The sequence below is a fragment of the Pteropus medius genome, unplaced genomic scaffold (genome assembly GCF_902729225.1).
Source record: "Pteropus medius unplaced genomic scaffold, Ma_sr-lr_union100, whole genome shotgun sequence".
Taxonomy (NCBI): Eukaryota; Metazoa; Chordata; class Mammalia; order Chiroptera; family Pteropodidae; genus Pteropus; species Pteropus medius.
In genome coordinates, this window is record NW_024354503.1 from 16,360,411 (window position 1) to 16,377,753 (window position 17,343).

Here is a 17,343-nt window from a genome sequence, read left to right on the forward strand (position 1 = left end):
TTTTAATTATATATGATATTTGTATGATTGTGTGTACTATATGGTTATGGTGTAAAATATATTTCTAACCATGGATCATGGCCAAAAAAGCCTCAAGGCCTCAGCTCTGGTGGTTGGGCCTCTGCCTCCCTTGGCAGGCCCCTCTCACTGCTCTACTCCAGCCTCACTAGCCCCATCATTTTGTCTTTCCTTCCTCAGGCCCTTTGCATGTGCTATTTTGCCTATTTTGCCTAGATGTGAAATCCTAATGTTTTTTTCTCATTTTTTCACCTGCCTGACATATGTGCATCATGCAGAATGTAGCAATGGGTCACATTATCCCCCACCCTCAACTGATGAGGAAACTGAAACTCGTAGAGGTTAAGCGATTTGCCCAGTGTCACATGGCTAGCCAGAGATGGGCTGAGATTTGAACCCAGGCTTCTCTGATCTCAGAGCTCAGGTTCTTCCCCTAACACAATGAGACTTGCCTACTGACAGCCTCACTTCTTTTCTTCCAGGTCAGTGCAGTAACTGCCTCATGGTGTTCCAGCCCATGTACCTGCCCTCAGAGAATGGTTGGCCCCTGTGGCTTCCTGATGATGTCTTCCCGAAGGTCTGCAACTCCATCTGTGACACGGGCAACAACAAGGTGGGCCTGGCCACTGTTGTGTGGACTGACTCTGCCTATCTCCCTCATCACAGGCATGCCTTCTGGGTCTCTGGGTCTCACAGAAGCTGGGAACCCCTGTTCTTCACTCACTCCAGCTAAATCCTGCTTTTCAGAGCTGAGATCTGGGAGATCCCAAATAAAGCAGCTTTGTAGGCTCTGGCTTTGGGGAACATGGCTGGGGGGTCACTAGGGGCGTCAGGTCAGCTCAGCTTTCATGCCCACTCAGTATAAGTCAGTTGTTCCCAAATTTGTCTTTCCAATACCACACTCATGATCTTTGCACTATCTGTGTGTGGCCACTGGTTAAAATCCACTGATACAGAGGATTGTGGGGGAGGCCATGCCAAGTTTCACCCCCAGCTCTCTGGCTTGGCACAGGTACCATTTTTGGAGATGTGGACAGTAGTTGGGGAGGAAGTTGAGCAGGCAGTGTGGACAGAGCCATGGATGTAGAGCCCTGGCTTAGCATGACAACTGACTGCGTGCTCACAGTTGTCCTGCCTGTCACATGGAGATGGCCACCTCTAGGCAGTGCGTTGGCAGGGGGAGAAACTGGGAGTTCCTGGATGGATTTCACATCTAGGAGACTGCCCCTCTCCTTGGGGCCCAGAGCTGGGCAGGAAGAATTGAAATCTAATACTCAGAGACTCCTGGGCTGGGGGCCCTGGTCCCTTGAGTAACTGCAGGCTCTGCCCCTTCCCGGGATGGCCAGCCTAGGAGACAAACTCCTACGATGCAAGGCTTTCAGGCTGTAATTCTGCTGCTCCCTGACACTCCTTGGTTAGGAGACTGTCCACAAGATCATGGGTGCGATGGGTCCATTACATATCTGTGCTAAAATATAATAAATATATGACTGTGCAAAAAAGACATGTACTTCTTTATTTTACCTACAGTCATCTCTGCCTCTCTGCTGTTGTGGACAACATTATCATGGGTGAATGTCCAGGGTCCCCGCCCACCAAGAACTCCCTGAGCAGGGACTGCCTCCCTGCTCCATCTTTGGGGTCCTGTGAGGGCGGGTGTTCTGTCTCCCTTCTTCTTTTCCTTCTCCTTCTCCTCCTCCTTCCTCTTTTTAAAATGTGACTTTAACAAATTGTCAATTGCAAAATAGTAATGGGGATGTAAAGTACAGCTTAGGGCATATAATCAATAATATTATAACTATATATGGTGTCAGGTGAGTGCAAGACTTATCGGGGGATCACTATGTAAGTTGTATAAATGTCAAACCATTATGAAAATTTTTTAAAAATTCAAAAATAAAATGACTTCATAAAACTTTAAAGTATGAGAGACATGCAGAAATGCACACATATCATGAGTATACAGCTCACTGACTTCCAACAGACCTGTGTCACCAGAACTCAGATCAAGAAACAGAACATTATCAGCACTCCCCAAAGACCCTTTTCCTCTTCAGCCCGTGCCTACAGCCCACTATATAATCAAAAGGAAAAGATTCTTGCTCTGCTGATAGTTCTGGAGGGCTTGCTATACGCTAGCACTTTCATAATTATGGCCTTATTGGGTTATTACAGCAACCCTGTGGGGTGGATTATTATCTCCATTTTATAGTCAGGGAAACTCAGGCTTAAGAAGGGTAAGTGAAATGTCAAGGTCAAAAGGTCAGTAAGCAGTGGAGATTGATCTTCTATAGCCAATTGCATGTCACACAACACCACTACATTTTTAAATATGTGCAAAATAAGGTGGGTGAAGAGTTAGAGGTAGAATTCATATGTCATCAGAAATAAATCTACATGGACATCTCTGAGATTATTTGCCCAGAAATATCCCTTACTTCCTCTGGGGACTTCTGTCTACACTTTTCAAAATGCTTCCTGAGGAAGCTCTCAGGTTCTTACAGGGCTATAATTGATTGGTTCGGGAGTAGGTGCCTGACCAATCAGAGCTTTCTTGGGAATTTTGGTTTCATGCTTTCTCTGGAAATGTAAAAGTCAGCCTCTGATGATCAGTGGCATGGAAAAAGCCAGCCTATAGTGTGTGTGTGTGTGTGTGTGTGTGTGTGTGTGTGTGTGAGAGAGAGAGAGAGAGAGACAGAGACAGAGACAGAGACAGAGACAGAGAGAGACAGAGACAGAGAAGAGGAGGGGAGGGAAGGGAGAAGGAAAAGCAGAGAAAAGGTCCTAGAGGTGTTCGTATCCCAGATTCCAGTTAACCTCGAGGCTTTGCCCCATCCTTCCCCTTCCTGCAGCTACACTGCAGTGTGACATGCTCTCCACCTATCCAACGTATCCTCCTCCTACCTAAGCCAGACAAGCAAGTTGTTGTCTGTGAGCAAAGGTTATGTCAATCAATAGACCAGAGAAAAAATAAGGGGTCTCTCTATTTATCAATCTATACACACAGAGATCAACTTCTGGCTCTTTGAGATATAGACAAATAAAATGGACCCCTCTGTAGAGTGAGAATAAAGTAACTTATCTTGTGGAATTGTGAGGGTTGCCTTGCGACAATATAAAGCCCTTTGTATGGCAAACTTTCAGTGATGGAATATTTTGGCAGGGGAGGAAGAATCCATTTTAAAACCTTGAACCCAGCTTTTCCTTACAGTGTAATGCTAATTAATAAATGCGGAAGGAATGATGGAAAGAGAAAAATACCATTAGGGAAACACCACCATAATGACTGTTGCAGGCAAGAACTAGTAACGGATGTTGAAATTAGTGGGCAGAGAATGATGAGAAACATCATGCTTGTATAGTCTCAATGTGTCTCCCCAGAGGACACTTCTTAATTATCATGGGAAAGATAGCAATTGTACAGTAGAGAAACCTTATAGACCTCACTTAACCAAGTTATTAAGGTTAAATCACTAGTAATAAGACACATTCATGTCATGTACTTCCTGCTCTCATGCACTGAAAAGGGTATCTCACCTCTGTGGTTCTGCCCCCAAATGCATGCCCTCAAGCTCATCATGAGAAAACATCTGAAAAACCAAAAATTGAGGGACATTCTGCAAAATAACTGATCGATACCCTTTAGAAGTAGCAAGGTCACAAAAGACAAAGAAAAACTGAGGAGCTGTCACAGATTGGAGGGGACTAAGACATGAAAACTAAATGCAATGTGGGATCCTAGATTGGATCTTGAATCAGAAAAAGGACATTCGTAGGAAAACTAGTGAAATTCAAATAAGGTCTATAGATTGGTTAATGGTATTAGATCAGGGTTAATTTCCTGGGTTTGATCATTGTACTATCATTAAGATGTAAGATGTTAACATTAGGGAGTTCTGGATGACAGGTATATGGGAACTTTCTGTACTATGTTTCCAACTGTTCTGTAAGCTGAAATTATATCGAAAGAAAAAGAAAAAGAAAGCATAAATCCTTGAACCTTAAAAAAAAATCTCAGGTCCAGTGTGTCCTCAATATGTTTGATTAAACTAATGGTTTAAGTATAAAACACATACAAAATTTAAGGAAAAAAACTATAAAACCAAGCTAATAGCAAAAGCTGTAACTAAAACTCATGTAGAGACAGCTGTCAAAGACTTGAGGTTTACAGAGGACCCATCCCTAGAGCATTGAGCTCTGTGATCTTATTTCAGGGATTAGAATACATGGAGAAACTCAGATTCTTATTTCCATCTTATATCTGTTGCAAGAGACCCTTCCACTAATATTCCTCAGAAGGTGTTTGAATGCCTGTGATAACGAGGAGCTCACCACTCTCTTCCTTTGGATGACTTTTAGTTTGTGCTACTAATAGCAATGAGAAATTGGAATTGGAATGAACCTAAATGAATAGAGCTAAGTAATTGTAGCTACCATGATGATAGAGCACTGTTTAACCACTGAAAGTGATAAGAATGTGGCTTATCTTAATGCCTGGAAATGTGTATGTAGTAATCTTAAGTGAAAAGAGCAGACAGAAGCTGCATTTACACACTGATTACAGCTAGGTTAAAATCAAAGTGTGTACATTAAGTGCTAGAAGATAATTTAGAATGGTGCAAATAGTTTTAGTTTCGAGTTGCCTACATTTTTTAAAAATTAGTATATGTGTAGAATTCTAAATAAAATTTAGTATCCAGAATTTAAACAAACAACCCTCCATTAAAGGACTTGAGAATTGTCATTTCAAGATTGATTGAGAATGGCTGCATGGAGCACTAGATTGAAAAGGATCCTAACACACAGCGTCCATGACAAAGAGTGATATGTTTGATTAGTGATGTCTGCCATGGGTAAAGGATGAGCAGTGGCCCTGTGCATGCTATGTAGTTGCCATCTCTTCTTGAGGCACTGCCAACAACCAGTGTCACTTCTGTAGACTTTCTGAAAGATGAATGAGCTATTTATGGAGCCATGTTCAGGAAGAGACCTCTTCTTTTAGTTACAAGTGGTAGGATTTGTGGCAAGTCACTGGGATAAAAGATGATATAAAATAAATACTAGTCTGTGGTCATGCTACCCTGAACAAGCCCGATCCTGTCTGATCTCGGAAGCTAAGCAGGGTCGGGCCTGGTTAGTACTTGGATGGGAGACCACTTAGGAAGACCAGGTGCTGTAGGCATAAAAAAAATAAAAATAAAAAATAGGGGATTGTAAGCTGACAAGGTCCTTGCAATCTGTGAGGTCAACCAAGGGTTGCCTCGCCTAAAATAGAATAGAATAGAATAGAATAGAATAGAATAGAATAGAATAGAATAGAATAGAATAGAGTAGAGTAGAGTAGAGTAGAGTAGAGTAGAGTAGAGTAGAGTAAAGTAAAGTAAAGTAAAGTAAAGTAAAGTAAAGTAAAGTAAAGTAAAGTAAAGTAAAGTAAAGTAAAGTAAAATAAAATAAATACTATAAGGAGAGGAAAAGCAAAGTCCTTCACAATAGAGGCCAGTTTGAGAGTAAGTGAGCACAGTAAAGAAGGCTGTGTGGCATTTGTAGTGGGTCTTGAAGGAGGAGGAGATCTTGCAGATGGAGATGCTTGGGAAGGGTGTCCCAGATGGAAAGCACAGCAATGACAAAGGCATGGAGGTTGGAAAATAACAAGTCTCCTAGGAAGGAAGCAAGGAGGTCACTATGGCTAGAGGATAGAGCATGCGTAGGTTAGTAGTGGAAGATGAGTACGGAAACGCTGGAAGGGGCCTGACTGAGCATGTCCTGAAGGCCAGGGTAATGAGTTGGATTTTATTTAGATGGCCATTGTGGTGGTGGTGGTGGTGATGGGGAGCTTTGATGACGAAATCAGAGAGTGATAATAAAATAACTCTTTCCTGGGGGACTGTCGCTATGAGAGGATCCCAGGGCCTGGATTTTGACAAGATCCCTTTGGAGCGTGGGGTGGAAATCCAAGCACCAGGATAATGGGGTGTGGGAGATATAACCAAGGCCCACTGGGAACAATCCCATGGGCTCCACCTACTGTTCAAGATTTCCCGAGCTTGGGGCTGGGCACAGAAAGGTGGAAGCTACAACCTCTGCCCTCTGGGAGCTTTCGGTCTCTGGAGAGAAGAAACATACCCCATGAAGCAACTGGAGACCAACCCTACCCAGTGAGAGATCCAGTCCCCAGGGGAGGGCACCAGCGGGGGTAGGGGACAGTGTTTAGGGGTAGAAGATGAACTTGGGTGGGAATCAGTGCGTCAGGCTTCCTGGGGCTCCTGTCCTTGGTGAGAGGTGGTCCTAGATGACTTCTAAGCTGTCCTCAGACTCTGCACCCCGCTGGCTGTAGGAGTAGAGGCCTAGAAGGATGGACACATAGAAGGGTAAGAAGTAGGCTTTGCGGGTATGGGCAGCTGGGTGGTGGTGGAGCAGGCCAGTAGCAGACTCAGATTGGAGACGTCTGGGGATGCTGAGGAGACTGACTGAGCTGCCGGATATGGTTGGGTAGACAGGGGCTGCAGACTCCCCAGGCCTGGCAGCCAAGTGGGATGTCCTGGCCTGATGCACTAGGCCAGGGGTGCTCTGAAAGGATATGGTGTGACTGGGCTTTGGAGCAGGTCAGCCTGGCAGCCATCAGATGCCTAGAATCCTACCAGGTAAGGAAAGATCCCCAGAGGCCCATGCTGGTGAGTTTGGAAGGCCTCACAAGACCTGGGGGGATCCCACAGGTTCTATTATATTCGCAGGATTTGGCAAGATTCCAGGCATCCATGACCTGCTTTTGCCTGCGCTTCCAAATCTGCAGATCCCTCCTCCAGAGAAGGCACTCCGTCCCTTCCTCACCTTCCACTCCAGAGTCCAGTGTGTCCCTGGGGACTGCAGGGAGGAATGGGAGCTGATCTGGCCTTGAGACACAATCGGGCAGATACCTCCTTCTCTATGCCAGGCCTGGGTAAACTTCTAGTGTTCTCCCTCCCCTCCCCTATCATAGGGCTAGGGGAGGCTCCAGGGCTCTGGTCGGGCAGTGGGTGGTGGTGGCCAGAGTGGAAAATCCCCCACTGGCTGGGTTATACTGGTGTTTGGCAGGGCTGGTCTTGGCCTTTTGCCTGGGGCTCTAGGGCCTAACAAATCTGTTTGGAGCCCCGAGTGCAGGGTACAAGGTGGCAGAGAGGGTACTGGCACGGGGACTTTTTCCACTCACCCCAAAATGGGGAGTTCTCCTGTGCTAGGTTAGTGGGCACTGGGCCAGCTCCAGGTCACCTCAGGCAAGGAGAAGCTTGTAGCTGGGAAGCAGGGAAGACCTGGCGATGAGGTGATGAGGGATAGAAGCACAGGATGGATCAGACTTGGGGCAGAAAAAAAGGGCCTATGAAGGTTTGGGAGGAGGGTAATGAGAGACACAGACATTTCAGGAGAACTAAAAACAGGGACAGAATCGAAATGGGATAGAAGAAGAGTGACAATGAAGAACAGAAGCAAACGTAGACATGTCCCCTCTCCATATGCCCTTGTCCCAGGCCTCCTGTTGTTCTAGACCAGCACAAGAGGCATAACCAGAAGCCAGTTTGGCTTACTCTGTGGGTGTGTCCTGAGCGTTCGCTGAATTTTGATGAGCATTTCTCCAAATTTGACCTTGAAAGCCTCCAAAGCTGCCCCAAAGAGTTCTGACTTCATCCACTGGCAACCCAATCCTACCACCTGCATCAGTGCCAGCAGTACCACTATGATGACCACTGGCACCACTCTCGCCACCGTCATCCTAGCCACTGGCTCCACCATCCCCCAGATACCCCTAACTGCATCCCCTAAGGGTTTGGGGTGCTGGGAGCCAGGACTTTAGTCAGACCTCCAAGCCTATCACCTATAGATACAACTCTCAACAATTTTGCCCCCTAAGGAGATATCTGGCAATGTTTGAAGACATTTTTTGGCTGTCACAACTGGGGAGCTACTGCTGGCATCCAGCAGGTAGAGGCCATGGATGCTGCTGAACATCCTACAAGGCACAGGACAGTGCCCACAACAAAGAATTATTTATTCTACAATGTTAATAGTACTGAGGATGAGAAACCCACCTATGGATCTCCTGGCCATCGCTCTGGCTCGACCTTTCTCTGGCCCTCATCCCTAAATGCCCACATCATTCTTCTGGTTCCTGGACAAGAAGTAATCTTCGCCACTCCAACTTTGTTCTCTCTTTCCGCTCACACCTCCTGGCCTCCATTGCTTATTTTAAAAAGTCAATAAGATGAAAAGTCCTTTGCAGCCAGCCTCACAAGGGAAAACACACAGAAACAATTGATATGTGGAACACAGGGTACACCAGGGATTGAGGTCATGCTTGTCCAGAGCAGGGAGGCGGGGCCTGGGTTGGAACCCTGGAGGGTATAAATGACTGCCCTACTTGGAGTGGCTTTTCCTCTGCAGCCAGTTGGGAATCGGCATCATGAAGTGGATGGTGGCGGCCTTGCTCTGCTTCCAGCTCCTGGAGGCAATAGTGGTCAAGTGAGTTTGGGGCCTGGCTGCTGGTACAGGAGCGTGGGCAGGAGACTTGAGCCCTGCAAGGGGTGGCTTGGCCAGAGGATGCCCCACCTGCCTCTGCTCTAGAATTTCTGCTAGGGGCAGGGCAGGCTCCCTGAGCCAGTGCATGACAGGACTCAGAGGTGAAAGGAGACACAGCCTCTGCCTTCAGGAAACTTCCAGTCAAAGGGAGAAGCTCTGTCCCTTCTTCTATCTGAAGAGAAAAGATAGATCTAAAACAGGGAGAGCAGAGGTGACTACTGCCCAAGCAGACCCTGAAAGGCGACTATGTTTCCTCTCACAGAAAAGAACAATTGTCTCTGGATAGGGTGACATTTGATGAAAATTTCCTTATGGCCCAAATTTATTTGGCAGGTGACAGAATCATCTAAGCAGAAACATCATTAATGTAATTTCTATATGCCAAGGTGTCAGGAAAAAGGGAGTGAGTGATTTGGCTCATAAGACATCAGGAAGGCTGGGGCCTGTCAGCCCCATTGCTGCTATTCCAGCATTAAAGTGAATCCTTAGGTGAAGTGAAGGCTCCTCTTACAAACTTCTTTTAATATGCAAATTATGTGGGAGTGGTTAGAGAAGCTATCAGTCTTCATAGCCCAATGTGAATGGGATTAGTGGAGAACTTCTGAACCTCTGGAGTAAGTAAGAATTCAGGGTCCCAAGGGAATGGGGATCAAGACAAGAAAGAAATGAAAAAAGCAGGAAGGCTGGTGTCTGCAGTGAGGCCTGGGTGGACCCGCAGACACCCGCTAGGCAATGGCAGCAAGTAGGTCTGGGAGGATAACCAAAGGTGACATGAGTAGAAACCCATAATTCATAAGTTCCAGTTCTAGAGCTGATCTGGGCTCCAGACTACCCAGGCCAATTTTCCCATTGCCACCCTGTCCTGAGAAAAGCAGTGATTGGCTCCAGGCCGGACAATTAGCAGCACGGGCAGAACTGGAACCCTGTCTTCTGAGTCCCCGTTTAGTGCAGTTCCCCTATACCCACGCTCTGTCACATTCAGCCGGTGCCAAGTGCCTGAGGGAGGGCCACATACGAGAGTATTCTCTTTCAGGTGAACTTTGCCGTCTCTGAAACCTTTAAAAAAATTTACAGATCCTGCAAAGGGGAATGCCTGAAGTCCCTCTCCCCTTCTCAGGAAAGAATTTATGGGATATTTGAGAGCAGAGGGCCAGAGTGGGATGACGACCCTTGAGATGGGGCAAGGCATCATGGATGAAGGGAACTTTTTTCTGAATCTCGGAGCAAGTCCCAAGAAGAGTTTTGAAAGAAAGCGGAGAGGAGAAGAAAGAGAGAGACAGAGAGAGAGAAAGAGACAGAGACTGAAACAGAAATGGAGAAAGAAAAACACAGACACACACAAGTGACAGACACAGGGGTACAGAGGGGCAGAGAGAATGAGGTATACAGTTAGAGATGGAGGGGTGGGTGGGCAGAGACAGAGAGACACAGAGAGACACAGAGAGACACTGAGGCCCTGTAGGAAAGAGGGAGAACCCTGACTTTACACACAGCCCTTCTGCGAAGTCCGTCGGAAGAAATTAAAGTCCATCTGTGAAACCATAAGGGAGAAGGGCTTACTGGAGGAGTTCCTGAAGACTCACACATATGACCCTATCCAGAAGTACCACTTTAGTGACTTCAGTGTGACCTACAAGCCCATGGCTTACATGGATGTGAGTCCTGACCCACCCAAGGGTACCCCTCTCCCTGCTGCCACAGACTAAAGGCAAGGCCCGGGCAGTGAGCTGCACCCATCTTCTCTACACTCTCACCCAGCACCTGCTCCATTCTCCTAGATCTGCAAGCCTGAACCGCATCCTCCCCGCCCCCCTAGCCTCCTCCCCGCCCCCGGCAGAGCATGGGAGGGGTCCCTGTTAACTGGGCAGCTCAGATCACAAAAATCTCTGCATCCACCCTGGACAGGCACGAGCTGGGGGTCTGTGGGCAAGTGTGGAGGGAAGGCTCAGGCCCCTGGTGTGGGCATAGGGCAGGAGTTGGTCCCTCTCCTGCTCTGCTTGTGGAGGATGCTGGGCCTGAAGGTCCTTGGATCCCTTCGGAGCGAACAGCCTGCTCTACACGTTGCTTTACACCTTGCTCCCTCCTTCACAGGCTGCCTACTTTGGTGAGATCAGCAATGGGACCCCACCACAGAATTTCCTGGTCCTTTTTGATACTGGCTCTTCCAAACTGTGGGTGCCCTTGTGTACTGCCAGAGCCAGGCCTGCAGTGAGTGCTGGGCTGGGCAAGGGAGGGCATCGACACCCTCTGGGCAAGGGCCAAGCTTCACAGAGATTGCTGGGGGGAGCTTTGGTCCTAGAGAGGCCCAGGGACTTGTCCAGGGTCACATGGCATGCCCAAGCTAAAGGGAAGAAGCTGGCCCTGAAACTGACTGGCCCCTCTGCCTTCCCTACCAATACATATTTCTGCTACAGCCCACCGCACTCTGCTCCACTCATTACTAAGTTCTGAGTGTCTCCAAGGCACATGGGAGAATAATACAGGAGGTTGTCCCCATTTTGTAGTCATATTTGGAGACAGACAATGTTCACTTTCTTAAGGCTGCCTTGGTCCCTGCCAAAGCCTTGGGGTTTGGGTCTTGACACCTCTAGTTCAGACGGTCCCTTACTGGTCCCGCCCTAAGTGATCTCAGGATCCCGGTATGGCCAGCTTCCTGACTGTTGGGCAAGGGTCAGGCAAAGCAGGGACACCTTGGAGGGTCATTCGCTCCTTCATCTGATAAGCAATTTCTCAGAACTCACTGTGTGCCAGGCAATCTCCTGGGGGGCCATGGATTTTAAGCAACTTGCCTACAGGGAGGTCACAGTCCTAGGGCTCCCCAGGGTCAGAGGAGGCTTTGGAACCAAAGCTGACCAGCTCCATGGGCCTTGGGATGCTGGGAACCTCGGCTAGCCACCTCCTGATGGGTGGCATGGGGTACTGAGGTCCCAGGATGTGAACACAGGCTGGGAGATAGGTGGGAATCCCCACAGGCCTGAGAGCCCAGGCAGCCCAGCTCAATTTCCCAAATCCTTTGACCCCACAACCACTTTGACCCCAGCCAGTCCTCCACCTACTCTACCAACGGACAGACTTTCTCCCTGCAGTATGGCAGCAGCAGCCTCACCGGCTTCTTCGGCTACAACACTCTGACGGTGAATGATGCTACCTGCTGCTCCCTACCCCAGGACGCGGGGACTGTAGACTGGGCTGTGAGCTAGGTTCTAACCTCACAGGCCTCAGAGTCTGAAGAGGAGACTTAAATAGAGACCCTGAAAACTATAGGAAAACGCCTCATGCTCTACTGTGCCGGACAGGCTCATTCATTCGCTCATCGGACCACCTCACTGGGGAAGGGCTGCTGCAGCAGTCAGAGGCCACTCAGAAGAGAAAGTGGCTTTTGCAAGACCCGTCAAGAAGGAAAGGAACAGAGGTGAAGAAGGGATGAAGAATGAGCCTTGAGGGGTGTCGGGGGGAGGTAGGTGAAGTTACACACGTCACCTCCCATCCTTTGTTCCCACTCCAGAGTATCCAGGTCCCAACCAGGAGTTTGGTCTGAATGAGAATGAGCTGGGCACCAATTTTGTCTACGCACAGTTTGATGGCATCACGGGCATGGCCTACCCCGCCCTGGCCGTGGGTGGGGCCACCACAGCCCTGTGGGGCATGCTGCAGGAGGGGGCCCTCACCAGCTCTATCTTCAGCTTCTACCTTAGTTAATGAGGAACCCCGAGGGTATCCAGCTTCCAGTGCCACCCCGTCCCCCGAAACCCTGACCGATCGAGGCTCCACCCTTTAGGGTTTGGAGGCCTCCCAGCAGGCATTTGGCCCCAGACACTTCTGTCCCAGGGCTTTCTCTCCTGGGCTTCTGACAGTCCCCCGCTCCCACCTCTCCCCAGTCCTTGCTTCTGTCCCTAACCCACTCTAACTTTTCTTTGCATTTCTCAGCCATAATCTGTGACATAATCTCTCCCTCTTCTGGCTGATTTTTGCTTTAAGTTTGCTGCTGATTCTCAATTCCTCTTGGGTTTACCTCCTACCCAGAGCTCCAGTTAGCTCACTTCCTTCTGACATAGTGACACTTTTACCACCTAGACGCCCCTTTTGTATAGTAATCCATTGCGTCATGTTCTTTAATTTATTGTTCTAGTCAGGTCCTGGAATCTTCTGGCCTAAGTCCACCATTAGCTCCTAACAAGTTGTTATCCTTACCACAAACACAAGCAAACACAGTTATTTATGTGGATGGGCCTGGGAGCCAGGTGGTGGGAGGGGGTACCTGTGGCCTGGAATAGACTTTCCTTCTTTCCTCTCAGAATTAGCCAACCACCTTGTAGAGATAGCATCTACTATCTGGGGCTTAATCACTTGTATCTGGCTTTGAACATTTCCCTGTTACTAACGTTGCTGATTTACTCGCTACCTCTGTTTGCAATTATTCTGAGTTTAGCCTTTAGGAGTCCCCCAGAGTTTTTGCACTCAGTTCAGCTACGAGGGGAGGCCTCTCAAACAAACACAGAATGTCCTGCCCTCCTCTCTACCCAGGCTCTCCCTAAATAAAAAAGCGAGCCCTGGATCAGGCTCCTCCAGCATCGTGAAGTGGAAGGGGAAGGAAAAAGGAATGTGGGGCAGCGGGGTGGGGCACACAACCAGCAGCTTCCGCAGAGGCAGGACCCCGAGGCACTGGGAATTCTGAGGGGCCCAGCCCGGGAGCCCCAGTCTGGGGGGACACACAGCCCTGCCCTCAGGGAGCTCCGGTCCAGAGCCAGGGCAGGACATCTGTTTTCCTCTGAGGGCGACTGTTCAACGGGGGTGTCCTTTTCCACAGCCTCTCGCTGCCTCACCTTTCCCTTCGCCTCCTGCAGCCAGCAGGGCTCTCAGAACGAAGGGGCAGTCATTTTTGGAGCTGCAGACCACAGCTTGTACTGGGGACAGATCTACTGGGCCCCCGTCACCCAGGTGCTCTACTGGCAGATGGCACTGAGGAGTAAGTCTGTGGTGGGGCCTTGGGGATGTGGGCACTTTCTTGGAGCAGGCTTGAGGCACTTTATGTCACACACACACACACACACACACACACACACACACACACACGTACTACTGGGGGGCGCATTCCCCGCCCCGCTTCAGTTCTGCCCTCACAAAACCACAGCTGCCCTATGCTGGAGTTTCAAGGCCCATCTCAGCCTGGAGAAGAAGAGGGGGGGAGGGACAACATCGGAAGGGACAGGACTTGGAATCCCAAACATTTCAGATCCTGTTGTCCCACCCTACAGGTTTACAGATTAGAAACCGGGGTGTGTGGTGGCAGGGTGGGGGGACTAATTTGGTCAAAGTACTTACAACGAATCAGTAGCCCTGGCTTTTAATGTTTCTCGAACTTTCCTTGGAACTTCGAAGAAGAGATTCCATGGCCATTTAGGTGGCCTTAGACAGACTCCGGTGTGGTGTGAAGTGGGGGGATGTCTGAATTAACCCCTGCAGAGTCCTTGCCTTCCTAAGGTGTACCTTGTTTCTGTGGCTACAGCTATTAGTCCATCAGAGGAGGGGAAAGCCCACTCCCTAGCTGCCCTGAGCTGGGGTTGCTATGGCTTCTCATCTCTTCACCACTAGCATTGGCAGCGAGGCCTGCAGCTAGTGCTCCCAAGGCTGCCAGGCCATCGTGGACACAGGCACATATCTGCTCACTGTGCCCCAGCAGTACATGAGTGTCCTTCTGCAGGACACGAGGGCCCAGAAGGACCAGTATGGAGGGTGTGTCTGGTGGAAGTGTCCCCCTCCCCAGGAGAGGCCAGCTCGGAGGCATTGATCGGTTTCTCCTGGGAGCACAGGAATAGCCAGATTCTTGGCCTTCCTATTTCTAGATGCTCAAGGCACTGGAGGTGGGAGGCCCCGGGATGACTGGGGCAGGGGCCTGAAGGCTGATTCAGTGGGGCAGATGCTTGTGTTGAGGGACTGTGGGGAGGTTCCTACTGGGTAGAAGTTCCTCTGAGCCTCAGCCCCTCAGAGGAAACAGGCTGAACACTTGCTGGGCTTTGAAGTAAGAATGAAACAACTGGAATGTGGGGCCAAGCCTGTGAGCAACAAGGGATAATCCTTTAATCTACGTGCCAGCCCCCCTGCTCCCCTCTCTCCTGAGCTGAGCAAGGGGTTTGCCTAATTAACGCATTCCCACGACCTTTGGGGGACCAATGGGCTACTCTTTCTATAGACTTGTGTGTTTTCAAAGGACCTTAGCAGAGATTTGGGCGTAGATTCAATCTCTCGTGAGGGAAATTCAGGCAAGAGTACTGTTTTTGGGGTGGGAGTGATACTCAGGTCTCCCCAAATCCCACCCGTTGTACGTGAGCCCACATGAGCAATGCCAGTGGCATTTAACACACGACTTGCCCTTAGTGTTGCCACCTTCAGTTCAAAAGCAGTCTCGGGACTCATGCCTGGGACCAGAGGGGCTGAGGTGACAGGGTTGACAGGTACTGTCAGGTGGGAGATGAGGTAACCTGGGCCCTGTGCCTCTCTCTGCAGTTTCTTGTGAACTGTAACAACATCCAGAACCTGCCCACTTCACCTTCATCATCAGTGGTGTGCAGTTCCCTCTGCCACCCTACACCCTCAATGTAAGTCTTGGTCCCTGCAGGCTGGGCCAGCAGGGACATAATTAGGGGTAAGAAGAAGGTGTGGGGAGCCAGAAATCCTCCATCTCCTCACCTTGTGACATTTCCCAATTCCTGGCAGCACTGATTTACTTTCTCCACTCACTGATTCTAACCCCCTTCTCTGGAATGAGGCTGTGAAATAGAAGAGTGTCATCTATTGTCAATTATGTTATTAATTAATGGGGAGAGACACTGGGCTCTTTCTTGCACACTTACTAGGGTCAGCCACTGTGCGAAGCACTTTGCTTACACTATCCCACTTAATTGTCACAATATTCAGTGAGGGAGATACTAATTTCTATTTTATAAGTGCCCTTAGAGGTTTCAGAGAGGCTAGGCAACTCACCTAAGGCTATACAGCTAGTCAGGGTGAAGCTAAGGTTTGAAGTTGGTCTAGCTTCAAGGCTTGACCACCAGGCTGACCTGCTCCAAACCAGGAACAGGAAGGAAGTCAGGGGAACGAGAGGAGAGGAGAGGAGACTCTGAAGAGGGCCACTACAGCCATTCCAGAACTCCTTCCCACCAGCTTCTGCTCTGCAGCTTAGTTAGCCTGTGACCCCTCAAGGGCAGAGACCCTGGCTCACTCATTTCTGCATTCGTGCCCCTGGCCCAACAGAGGATGATGGCTACTGCACTGTGGGAGTCGAGCCCACCTACCTGCCCTCCTAGAACGGCCAGCCCCTGTGGATCCTCGGGACATCTTCCTTAGGCCCTACTATTCCGTGTATGACATGGGCAAAAACAGAACGGGCTTCGCCGCTGCTGCCTAGACTCAAGGCCTCGATGCCCGGACTTCCTTCTTCCTCTTGGTTCCCTGCCTTGCAGGTGTCTCTCTGTGCTTCTTCTCTGAATTTAGCCTTCCTTTTCTGGACTCTGGACTTTCTCTCTTAATAAACAGTTCTGCCCTCTAAAAACAAGTTGGCCAACTTGCCCCTGACTCCCACTCTCCCTACTCCCTGAGATCAGGAGCAGCCTTATAGGCCACAGCTGCCCTCTAAAAACAAGTGGAGTCAGGGGAAATTTTGCCTTTGCCGAACCATGTTCTCTTTGAGTTTCTAGTAGGTTTCTGGGTGGGGTACTGAGATTCTAAGAGAAATGAGACATAAGGTAGGGCTTGTGGCTGGGCCCTGTACCTCTCAGAGCTTGGAGTCTGTTCACAGCTTCTTTCTGGAGAAGGAAGACATTGAGGCAGGGCATTTCTTTGTGAAGGACAAAGGGGACCTACTCTGACAATCTGAAATGCTCTGCTGACCTGACTTACCAAATTACCACCAGAATTACTCCATGCATGTCCACTAGCAGTGTGGCTAGAGGTCCACTGCATCCTAAACCTAGGCCTCTATTTCCTTTTCTGGGATCGGGTTTGCACTAGGAGTTCCCTGAAGAATGTCAGATGCCTCGGATGTCTATGGGTACTTTTAACAGTCATGGGTCCTCTAGGGAGGAGGTGGATGCCACCAGAACCTGTTTCCAGGAGGGCTTCTGAAGGCCTGGACTGAGTTAAGCTGATCATATTTTCACCCAGACACCTAAATCCCAGGGCTTGTATTGGAAGATGGGCTGGCTCTCAACCATGGACAAGTGGAAGAGCTACTTGAATCACACGGAAATCAAGCCCACTTGCTCCAACCAACTGAGCAAGAGATTTTGTCTCTCTGGAGTCATCCTTGTCTTCCTTAGGATCCACCTAGCAAAAGAGCCAGAAATCTGGGGCAACATGGTATAGGAGGAGGAGAAAGAACAAAGCAGAGAAGGATGGCTCAGCACCCTGTAACTTCCAACAGGGAAAGGCGACATGAGAGATCAGAAAACTTCTGATTTTTGATGGCGGTGGTGGGGGTATCAGCAAGCTCAGACTGATGAGGCCTAGGTGGAGAGGAGGTATAAATGCAAAACTCATAATGGGAGGGGAGGTGGGCTCCATTCTACAGTCATATTTCTTTCATTCCGTCCTCCACTAGACTGACTCCAACCTTGCCCCTTATGCACAGAGGCAGGGATAAAAAGCGCAAGATCCAGGTCCGTTACCCCATTGCAAATCAGGAGAGAAACTGAAGTGGCCACTGAGTAGTCCCTACGGCAACAGCACACTACCTGGGATCTTAAATCTTTCCTAGACTCTGAGAAAGACTGCTGTACGCCT

At 49.2% G+C, this 17,343-nt stretch overlaps 1 protein-coding gene and 1 pseudogene across 1 annotated transcript; both read left to right on the forward strand.

Moving 5' to 3' along the window:
• Positions 1-5,081: 5,081 nt before the first annotated feature.
• Positions 5,082-5,200, forward strand: LOC120596484 (uncharacterized; annotated as a pseudogene).
• A 3,249-nt stretch (positions 5,201-8,449) lies between these two features.
• PGC (progastricsin) lies at positions 8,450-16,926 on the forward strand. The gene is given in 11 exon segments (XM_039854838.1): positions 8,450-8,512; positions 10,059-10,220; positions 10,657-10,744; positions 10,747-10,777; positions 11,561-11,715; positions 12,080-12,259; positions 13,373-13,547; positions 14,167-14,302; positions 15,070-15,103; positions 15,106-15,161; positions 16,726-16,926. Coding segments are annotated over 11 exon segments (1,281 nt in total).
• The last annotated feature ends 417 nt before the right edge of the window (positions 16,927-17,343 follow it).